General features: G+C 41.3%; 1 protein-coding gene across 1 annotated transcript in view; it reads right to left on the bottom strand.

Moving 5' to 3' along the window:
- Window positions 1–11417, bottom strand: part of LOC129181026 (insulin-like growth factor 1 receptor) — a 98504-nt gene that overhangs the window by 5462 nt on the left and 81625 nt on the right. The window contains exons 12-20 of the mRNA XM_054775624.1: window positions 11248–11390; window positions 9226–9391; window positions 9047–9149; window positions 7959–8029; window positions 7647–7876; window positions 4828–4932; window positions 4434–4593; window positions 4187–4316; window positions 2164–2298 (exon numbers count right to left, since the gene is read on the bottom strand). Coding sequence (XP_054631599.1) covers window positions 2164–2298; window positions 4187–4316; window positions 4434–4593; window positions 4828–4932; window positions 7647–7876; window positions 7959–8029; window positions 9047–9149; window positions 9226–9391; window positions 11248–11390 — 1243 coding nt within the window. The remainder of the gene's footprint in view (window positions 1–2163; window positions 2299–4186; window positions 4317–4433; window positions 4594–4827; window positions 4933–7646; window positions 7877–7958; window positions 8030–9046; window positions 9150–9225; window positions 9392–11247; window positions 11391–11417) is intronic.

Below are 11417 nucleotides of genomic sequence, written 5' to 3'. Positions count from 1 at the left end.
TAAGTGACTGTATTGAGAGGATGCTATATCACATTGATTTCCGTGTTATTACTCAGACATTACAAGCTTTAAGCATGTACTAGTAAGCAGCAGTGTCTTGGGGATGACGCTCATGGAAAAAACAAGAAAAAAAGAATGCGGTGTGTGGCTGTAGGACGGGCGGATGCTCCCGAGTAACCTGACTGCAGAGTGCTGCTGCTGAACAATCCCACCATCTGTTGCTGTGCATGCAACTTTAGGAAACAATGGAACACTGCAGGCAGATTTGTGTCTCAGCTCTCTACACGGTGCTTTATCAATCATTTGAGTCACAGCCAATATGAGTCACTTTTAGCACATGCCTCGCTCACACAGGAGGTTTGAGCCAGCGATTCGGTGGAACCTGATGCTGGGGAAAAGGAAACGTTCTTCAAGTGCGACTCCTACTGTCCTACTTTCTGGCTGTCCATCCTTTTTTTGAACATTTTCAAGTAATTAGAATTTAATTCCTAAGCAAAAAAGCCAGATGTGCTTGTTGGGGGTTTTTCATCAGGAAAAAGAAATGCATATTAGTGAGAACACAAAGAAAAACATCTGTGAAGCTGGTTGATGTTTTCCCATAAAAAATTATACCAGGTGAATAAACCGTTCAGGCAAAATTTTAAGTCATATTTTAACATAGTCTCATAAAGAAAGAGTCAAATAAAGCCAAATACTTGGGAGCTTCCACTGCAGTTTTAAGGTATCAGGGCATTCCTTTAGGATGAACAAAAATACTTATTTTAGAAAATATTGGCAAGTCAAATTTTCAGGTTCTTATTTTGTTAATTTATGGAAAATACTACTACTTTTACAATGCTGTGTTTGTGTTTTCTCTCTTTTTTAATTCAATCAAATTCCTTTACATTCATTTCATGAGCAATAATGTACTTTTTTGTTGTTTTTTTTGCTCTTGGTGTTTATTGAAAATTAATTATTAATTGAATAATTATAGGGCCGCACGGTGGTCTAGTGGTTAGCATGTTGGCCAATACAGGAACAGCCTGGAGGAAGATCTGGGTTCGATTCTCCCCTGGGCATTTCTGTGTGGAGTTTGCATGTTCTCCCCGTGTGCGCGTGGGTTTTCTCCGGGCACTCCGGTTTCCTCCCACATTCCCAAAACATGCAGGTGAGGTTAATTGGCGACTCTAAATTGTCCATAGGTATGAATGGTTGTGAGTGTGAATGGTTGTTTGTCTATATGTGCAATGCGATTGGCTGGCGACCAGTCCAGGGTGTACCCCGCCTGTCGCCCGAAGTCAGCTGGGATAGGCTCCAGCATGCCCTCGCGACCCTAATGAGGTTGAAGCGGTATAGAAAATGGATGGATGGATGAATAATTATAATAATTATTATTACTGAATAATTCATCATAAATAATAACAAAAAGTAAAATAAATACATGAAACGAAATAAACGAAAATATAAAAAAATGCTGAAATATTTTTGAAAACTACATTTTTAACATTCTAACATCCAAAGCTCTCCACGTGTGACTTCTCCTTTGTCTGACTATTGCCACACTTTTTCGGGAAACAGACCGAATCCCATCTCTAGCACACCCTCACCACCTCCCCTCATCCCCCAGCACACCACCTCTGTAACACAATCCACACACTCCTGTAATCAGGACAACACAGTCAGGCTGTCATAGAAACCAGAGGTTTGTGTCTGCACAACACAAGCTTCCCCCCACGTTTTTTCTGTTTTTCCTTCCACTACTTTTGCAATCTCTTTCTAAGGTGAGGTCAGCCATGGAGAGTAAGGGGGAGGGGGATTGAGCAGAATGCCTTCTTGTTGAGGTCAGAGAGGGAGAGGAGACATGCATGTCTGCACCGTGTCCTCTAATAAGCAATTAATGAATGAATGAATTACGAATGAGCGAAATAATTCCGTCCTCCGTCACACTCTTTGGCGGCCGGACAGGAATGAGGGGCATCCCTTCTATGGGCCGAGCCGAGCGGCGGGGTCATGTCGTCAACAGACCACATTTAACCTGTGACGCCACCAATGTCAGGCCTCATGATAGCTTGCGTGCAGAAAACTACAACTTAAAATAGATGAGAGAAGAAAGTAGGGTGAGGGCGCTGACACAGCCCAACCTTTCATTAACCTGGAAGAAAGGTGGGGAAAAAAAAGACTCACAGCATGTCGGGACAGTTGTCAGGTTTGTCCAGGAGTCCTCCTTCCATGACGAAGCGCAGCACTTGCTCATTGGACATGCCCTGATAAGGCTGTTCCGCCAAGGTAGAGATCTCCCACAGCACAACGCCAAAGGACCTGTGGCAAAACATGACATACTCTTAATGTAAAAATGACAAAAGCAGGTCCTGCCTTTAATCTGGTGCTTCTTACAATGCAAGTTAAACAGCCTTTTACTATTAGGGTTTTCTAACCTGGCAAATGTGCTGAATGTTTAATAAGCAGATGAAGTCAGAGAGACTCTTTCCAGCTGGCAGCCTAAGTGTTAAAATAACTTGGCTGCATGCTTCACCGTCGAAGGACAAGACTTCGAGCTGCACGTACTGTACAGCAAACGTCACCTCACTTTTTCTCTCGAGCCTCCTCGCTGTGTGAGACCACCATCAACTCACAGATGAAGAAATTCTTCCCGTGACTGACACAGACCGCAATATTTGTTCGCTTGTCTTGCAAGTTTTCACCACTGGTTCAACAGTGCACTGAGTACACACACACATACACACACACACACACACACACACAGAAAAACACAAACACAGCACTGACACACACTGCGAGCCAGCTCCTTTTTTTGGAGATCTAACAAAAATAGTCACCTACTTTGTGGATCGTTACACCAAACCTGATCTGTTTGACATCAAAAGGGAAGATGCAGTCTGCGACGCAAAGGGGAATTTATGCTGGCACCGCAACCGCTCATTTGGGAAACATCTGGAGCCGCTTAAGGCCATTCTTAAGGACCGACACATTGGACACTTGGAGTTAGGAAACAAAAGCTTGCGAGCGAGCTAGTAAACACTTTTAGTTCTCCTTAACTATGTTCCTGCTGATAGAAACAGCACAAGAAGGAGTGAACAATGGAAAGGCTTTCGAGGGACCAGTGAGAAAGCAAACATATGGTTAGTTCTACCCTTAAATGGGCATCAGTGTACCTTTCACTGAAGTGTACTGAGTATGTGATCACTGTGGCACCCTTAGCGGTACTGCTTTTCTACCCTTGATTCTTGACTTATACAGCTTAGGAACATATTTGTACCTTTCTGGCACAGAAAAAGGTACAAACAGTCCAAAAACAAGCCCAAAGGCAGGCGTGTCCGAAGTCATCTGTGCGCTTTTTTTTATTGTCCCGCGGCATATTGTAAACACAAAATTAAACACGGCCTCACATCAGAACAACTACAAACTATTTGCTTTGTCACCTACAGTATGACACAAACCTGACATATAGGCTGTTTTTTTCTACACATATACAGTATTCTCAACAAAAATATAAACAAACACTTTTGTTTTTGCTCCCATTTTTCACGAGCTGTACTCAAGGATCTTAAATTTTTCTTATGTACACAAAAGGCCTAGTTCACTCAAATATTGTTCACAAATCTGTCTAAATTTGTGTTAGTGAGCTTCATAATTCATCCACCTCACAGGTGTGGCATAAGAAAATGCTCATTAGACAGCATGATTATTGCATTCCGGGGGTAGTGGGTGGTAGGGGTAGTGTATGTCAGAAAACCAGTCAGTAGCTAGGGTGAAAACCATTTTCCTCAAATACCACAAACGCTGATTCAGAGCATCCCAAACATGCTCAATGGGTGACATGTCCAGTGAGTATGCTGTCCTATGTAAATACATAGTATGCATGGCTAGCATACTCACCGGACATGTCACCCATTGAGCATGTCACCCATGTTTGGAATGCTCCATCGTATACTGTATTTGAGGCATATGGTGGTCACACCAGATACTAACTGCTTTATGGACCACCCCCAATATGGTTAAACTGTACATTTCGGAGAGGCCTTTTATCGTGGCCGGCCTAAAGCACACTACGTCATTAAGTAAACAAAAGGTGGACAATATCAAATAAAGTGGCCAAAGTTTGCACTACCTGCTGCGACCAGGAGAGGTGCCATTGATCAGACGCCAAAAACACAAAATCAGTTCCGGGAAGGACATTTTCTCTTACCAGACATCGGACATCGTCGTAAACACGCCATCTTTCAGAGACTCTGGAGACATCCAGCGAACAGGCAGCAGGCCTTTTCCTCCTTTTCGGTAGTAATCAGTCTCGTAAATATCTCTGGTCATACCAAAATCTGCAGGTAAAGAAGAAGGTTGCAGATGACGCTCATCCATCCATCCTGCTACAGACACTCTGTGAAGTCCTCATATTTATATTTCATAGAGCTCATTCCTAAAAAAGTGTCACTCACCTCCAATCTTTACGGTGAAGTCTTCCGCCACCATACAGTTTCTGGCAGCCAGGTCTCTGTGGACAAATTTGTTGGCATTTAGGTACGCCATTCCATCGGCAATCTCACCCGCCATCTGGATCATCTTTTTGATAGGGGGCAGGACCTGGACGGTGGAGTTCTGCAGGGGGAAGAAAGGCAAGGTGAGAGTAGTCACCCAAAACTACAAACCACTGTAAAGCAGATTGTTCATGGGGCCCAATGTTAGGAAATATTGTAAATTACAGGCCCTTGAGCGCACTTGAATATAAGCCGCACCCACAACTTCTAAAGAGAATCAATTCAATCAACCGTTTTGACCCGAACTTTGGAAAATGCTGCCATAAGAGGCAATATAAAAAAAACAAAAGCTTACTTCTTTGCGTAGAGAACGCAGGTGGCTCTTGAGATCTCCACGGGTCATCAGTTCCATAATCACCAGAGTGGGCTGTCCTTGGGAGACCACGCCCAGCAGCCTCACCTACACCAATCATAATACAGTAAAATTCAAAACGTTATCACTAGTTTGTGTTTTTTATCTACACTAAACTGCGTATTTCCAGTAGTGTGAAAATTGGCCCCTTACTGAGTCCTTATTTTTTTGCATATTTGTTACACTTAAATGTTTCAAAGCATCAAACAAATTTAAATATTCGTCAATGACAATACAACTGAACGCAAAATGCAGTTTTAAAATGAAACTTTTTATGATTAAGGAAAAAAAAAAATCCAAACCTACATTGCCCTGTGTGAAAGTGATTGTCCCCCCTTAAAACATAACTATCAGTCTGGAAAAGGTTATAAAGCCCTTTCTAAAAATTTGTGACTCCAGCAAACCACAGTGAGAGCTATTATCCACAAATGGCGAAAACATAAAACAGTGGTGAAAGGAGTGGCCAGCCAACCAAAATGACTCCAAGAGTGCAGCGACGACTCATCCAAGAGGTCACAAAAGACCCCACAACAACATCCAAAGAATTGCAGGCCTCATTTGCCACCATAATAAAGACACTGGGCAAAAATGTCCTACATGGCAGAGTTCCAAGACAAAAACCACTGCTGAACAAAAAGAACATTGAGGCTGGTCTCAATTTTGCCAGAAAAAATCTTGATGATCCCCAAGAATTTTGGGAAAATACAGTATACTGTGGTCTGACAAGACAAAAGTTGAACTTTTTGGAAGTTGTGTGTCCCATTCCATCTGGTGTAAAAGCAACGCAGCATTAAAAAAAAAAAGAACATTATATCAACCGTAAAATATGGTGGTGGTAGTATCATGGTCTAGGGCTGTTTTGCTGGTTCAGGACCTGGGAGACTTGCTGTGATAAATGGAAACGTGAATTCTGCTGTCTACTGTCTGCTGTCTGCTGTTTGTGACCTCAAGCTGAAACCAACTTGGGTTCTGCAGCAGGACAACGATTCAAAACAGCAAGTCCACCTCTGAATGGCTGAAGAAAAACAAAATGAAGACTTTGGAGCGTCCTAGTCAAAGTCCTGACCTGAATCCTATTGAGATGCTGTGGCATGACCTTAAAATGGTGGTTCATGCTGGAAAACCCTCCAATGATGATGAGTGGGCCAAAATTCCTCGACAGTGCTGTAAAAGACTCATTGCAAGTTATCACAAACGCTTGATTGCAGTTGTTTGTTGCTAAGGGTGGCCCAACCAGTTATTAGATTTAGGGGGCAATCCCTTTTTCACACAGGGCCATGTAGGTTTGGATTTTTTTCCCCTAATAATAAAACGTTTAATTTAAAAACTGCATTTTGTGTTCAGTTGTGTTGTCATTGAATAATATTTAAATTTATTTGATGAGCTGAACCATTTAAGTTTGACAACCATGCTAAGAAATCAGGAAGGGGGCAAACACTTTTTCACACCACTGTATCTAGTCATGATGCAATGTTTGTCAGTTGGGTTTTTTTGTGTTCACAAGCAAGACGGAGCCGCCTATGAGTGCCTATGGGAGGTGCACAGCAGCACTCGCTGCTAGTTGAGAAGAGTGATACATGATTTCATGTTAGTCTCTAAAAGTGTCCAATGAGACCAGAAAAAGTCTTGTTGCTTTTTAAAAAAAAAAGAGAGACTCTAGAAGGGTCTGAATACTTGCTAAATAAAGTTGCCAACACTGATCCCTCCTGCAACGTCGTCTTATTCTCTATCACACCAAGTGCGTATGAGGCGTGTTAAGACGCAGAATTACGATGCCATCTATTGTACGGAATTGGAGCTACATTCACAGACAGTCCCATTATAATGTCTTTATGTGCGTGGGCAAACCAAATTTATTTGTGGCGGGCCATGAATGTATGGGAAACACTGTTACTTACTTACTGTTACAATGTAACTGTGTTAAAAAACTAAACTATAAACTAAATTATTTTTATCTTTATTCACCTAATGGCAAGAGGTCACAAAAGACCCCACAACAACATCCAAAGAATTGCAGTATTATTAAGTTTATTTTGTAATTATTTTTGTATTATTAAGTTTATAATTTTTTTATTTTATTATTTTCATATTTACTGATTTTATATTCACTGATTAAATGAACTCTGCTTCTTCCTACTCCTTTTTGTGTCAACCTGAGATGTTCCCCAATGTAACCTTGTTATGCATTTGAAATAAATTAACATATTGCCATTACTATTAGTAACTAGTACCTGATTTTGCAGATGGAAAAGTGTCAAGCTGAGTAGGTGCCATGCAAACAAGAGGTCTGGATGTAGAAATGAGAAATGTTTCGAAATGTAGAGTTTTACAATAAAATAACTTATATTAGCATAACATCCAGACAAAATATATTGAATGCTATCGCTTGAAATCAAACTGGGCTTAAAGGAAGATCCTCTGGAGACTGACTTCCTGTCTCAGTACAGTCATGTCTGGTGCCCAATAAAGTATGATGATACGCTAATTACATGCCCCGTTCATGCTTCTCAGAATCCACCAACAAAAGCTTGAAGTGTTCTTCTTCCCCATGATCGTTTTGGAGATTAAGAAAAAAGGGTGTTGTAAGAGAATCTTTCTGCAGGGACACTCTAGCAAATATAACTGATGAGACAGAAATCACTCTGATTTCACAGGAAGTAAAACTGAGCGGTCATAACCTGCTGAATTCGTTCTACGTGTATGCGGACGAGCAATAACTTGTGACCGTGTCTTCATTTTTCTGACCAACTTAGCCCACATACCACGTGGTGACAGTTGAACTCCTTCATGACGGACGCCTCGTTCAAAAACTCGATGCGCTCCCTCATGCTGGCCGACTCGTTGACTGTCTTGATGGCCACTCGCGTCTCGACTTCGTCCTTCACCACTCCTTTGGCGAGGCCCTCGTACACCATGCCGAAAGATCCCTGGCCCAGCTCCCTGTGCATGGTGATCTTCTCCCTCGCCACCTCCCACTCGTCCGGGACGTACACTGTCACATAAAGAAGTGGATCAGTAGCGGATACGCACATGGCAAGAACAATATGATGGATATTTGATGTGTGATGGCTTACTCTCAGCAGCACTGAAGTACTCTGGATTGACTGAAGCGTAAAGGAAGCCATTCCCTAAGCGGTCGCTATTCCTGTGGACAGAAACACTGCTCATTTAGACTGCTGCTCTCAATGAGGGAAGGACGATCAGAAGTCGGGATTCCCCAAATATAATTTCATCATGTTAGGAAGACATTTTGAATAATTCATTGTCTCCAACATTGTGTGAACATTTAGACGAAGGCCTTTTTCTGTTGCAGCATGACAGTGCAAAAATAAATTTAAACTGACTCTCCCACGATACTGACTCATGTATGTTTACAAAACATGCTGCTTTTTAGACTTCTTTTATGGCTCATTGTAATATGTTTTGTTATATTTTGGAGAGCAGGAAGTGTTGTTGCTTCACGGTAGTGTTAAACAACAAGTACAGTGTTACATGACTCTACTTTAATAGCACACACAATAATAGCAGCAAGTTTGAAGCCAATTTGGCTTTCAAAATAAAATTGCTAGCTTAACTTCTGTTGTTGAGGTGAACCTAAACCTCAAACTGCTGTTCAGCGCAACCATGGGGCATTTTCCCCTCACTCAAACATCTGTCCACACTACATAAGAAGAAAGTGTGACTTGTTCTGTAGGCAGATTATTTTGCTTATTTTTAGCAATATAGCTCATATTTCACTATACATATTATGTAAAATGAGTAAATAAGTCTAGCATAGAAAATGCATGGTTAAAGAAAGTTCTTTTTTGTCAGACGCAAGCACTTTTGATGACTGATTCTTGATCGCAACCTAGTTTAGAGTTCCTCTTTTAGTAGCAACGGAATACCGTTAAATTAGCACTGAAACCTCATCAAACACCATTAGGCTGAACTAGAGCAAAGATTTTAAGTGAGAACACACACTCTGGTCCAACAACCGTGATCTCTGAGCTCACAAATGCTCTTCTGGATGAATGGATGATGAATGCCCACTTCAATGTTCTTGTGAAAAGCTATTTTCGCTGCAAACTAACTGTAGGTATACTGGTGAGGTACTGGTGAGGTGTCCTAATACTAACAGTAACAGAATAACATGATCAAAGAACTTCATGAAAGCACTTGCCTCTTTTTGTTAACAAAGAAGAGGATGGTGGTGAGGCCAGCGATGAAGAGTATCACAATGATGGGAATGATGACGATCAAATAGAGAGCAATACCACTGTCTCCTATAGACGGAAAAATCACAGAAGTCATCAGCATTGACTCTTACGTTTGTGATTACTGTTACTCTGCAAGAATTACGTTTTAGCAGAGGGACGTAGAAGGACATGCTCTCCGTCCAGGAGCCGTTCCCTGCAAGAGAAGTGGCACGAACACAGGCAGAGTAGTTCCCCGAGCCAAGGTTGGTGAGTCGAGCTCCTCTGTACTTCTGGTACTGCTCACGTGACACACATTCGTGTTTCTCAGGCTGAAAGATAGCAAATATGTGGAAGGTTATGCTTAAAGGACAGCATAATGTTAAGCGTTTAATGATGATGGGATGGACTGTTTCACAAGATGGCGCTGTTTTTATTGGTTTCCAGTATGTTTGATAGCAAAATTAATTTATAACCTTATCAATCCAATCCTTATTGTTGTTTTAGAGCAATTTCCTTAGCGTGTGTCTGGCCAAATTTTTCCATTTGTAAAGCCTAGCGGATGTGACTTGCATATGCCTATTTTTATTTGGTTTTTGGGGCATAAATGATGGTGCTCCACAAATTCCACCTAGCACCAAGTGGCCTTGCAAATGTGACATGACCAGGAAAAACAGATCTAAGCAAAGTTAAGTAACTGTGTCTGCTATATTGCATACTCTCAATTCATGCCCCAATTTTACAGAAGAGAAAACACACTTTTGCACATAATTATATGTGCAAAGTTCATTTTGGAGCACATTATTCAAGGGATAGTTCGGCTTTTTTGACATGAAGTTGTATGACATCCCCATCAGCAGTGGACTGTATCAACAGTGACTTACCCTCCCATTTGGTCCCGCGAGTCCAGTTCTGATCGGATTTCCATGACGAGGAACGTAGTTCCTGCGCACTGTCATCTCTCCATTCGTGTATATGTGATGAAGACATTTGCATCTTCTTCCGCTGTGGAACACATGTAAACGAGATGGCTGCGGCGCTCCGTCGCAGATAAAGATGCGAGCATCTTCATCACATACACACGCATGGAGATGTGACAGTGTGCAGGGACACGGCGGGAGACAAATATAATGCCGAGCAATTTGTGAGGTCTGATTTTTTTGAGGAGGCATTTTTATTATGCAAATGAATTATTATTTTGAAAGCATATTGTTTGGAGAAGCCACACTCTTTACTTAAATGACCCAGCAACTAAGCAGAAGTACGTTCCTCGTCACGGAAATCCGACCAATCATTTGAGGAAATGACCAGGACTGTACTCGCAGGACCAGATGGGGGGGTAAGTCACTTTTGATATAGTCCACAAATGATGGGGATGTCATACAACTTCATGTCAAAAAATCTGAACTATCCCTTTAAGGAAATTCAGAGGAAAGTATCTTGTAATGTCAAAATTGCACAAAATACATTTAATATTTCCCTTCATTCGAAGCACAAACTAAGGAGGAACATGACAACATCCATAAAAGCCAAAGGCGGCAGAAAATAAGCACAAATTTAGACTTTTCACTTATTTCTGTGCATGCCTAAGTCCAAATATGAAATATTTACATATAAAAAAAAGGCCCACACACATCCTCATATCACATGTGGTTTTGATCAGGTTTTCTCAATGTATGTACAGTATATATATATATATATATATATATATATATATATATATATATATCAGGGGTCACCAACACAGTGCCCGTGGGCACCAGGTAGCCCCCCACGACCACATGAGGCGCCCGCAAGCCTGCTTTTCATTCAGGTTTTCAGTTAATAATGTGAGAACACTAGAAAGAAAAGTATTCTGAAACATAAAATGTGAGTTGTGGATACCAGCATTTTGTGAATGTTTTGGTAAAACAAGCATATTTGATCTGTTTGGGTTGAAATAAGGTATGAAAATCATTTCTACAAAAATGAGTAGCTCGTGGCCACTTTCATTTTCTAAAAGTAGCTCTCACAAGAAAAAATGTTGGTGACCCCTGATATATAAATATGTAATTTTTTTTTTTTGCTATCCCTGTCTGGATGTGGCTTGCACCCCACCAGTGGAGAATCACTGTGCTAATAGCTAGTTGAGTGATGTTTAATGGTGATACGTGGTATAGAAAATGGATGGATGGATGATTTGTGTTACCTCAGCCCCCAAACGGAACTTGATCTCATACATGAGGATGAGCCCGTTTGGCATGATGGGTTCAGGCCAATGAAGAACCACACAACCTTGCATCTTGTCGTTCCTTTCATAGGTCACTTTTCCAGGAATGTCATCTGCTTTATCTGAATGAACACACGCGGGCAACATCA

This window comes from Dunckerocampus dactyliophorus, chromosome 5 (assembly GCF_027744805.1).
Source record: "Dunckerocampus dactyliophorus isolate RoL2022-P2 chromosome 5, RoL_Ddac_1.1, whole genome shotgun sequence".
Classification (NCBI taxonomy): domain Eukaryota; kingdom Metazoa; phylum Chordata; class Actinopteri; order Syngnathiformes; family Syngnathidae; genus Dunckerocampus; species Dunckerocampus dactyliophorus.
The sequence above is the reverse complement of the archived record's forward strand: the minus strand, read 5'-3'. Positions and strand labels throughout refer to the sequence as shown.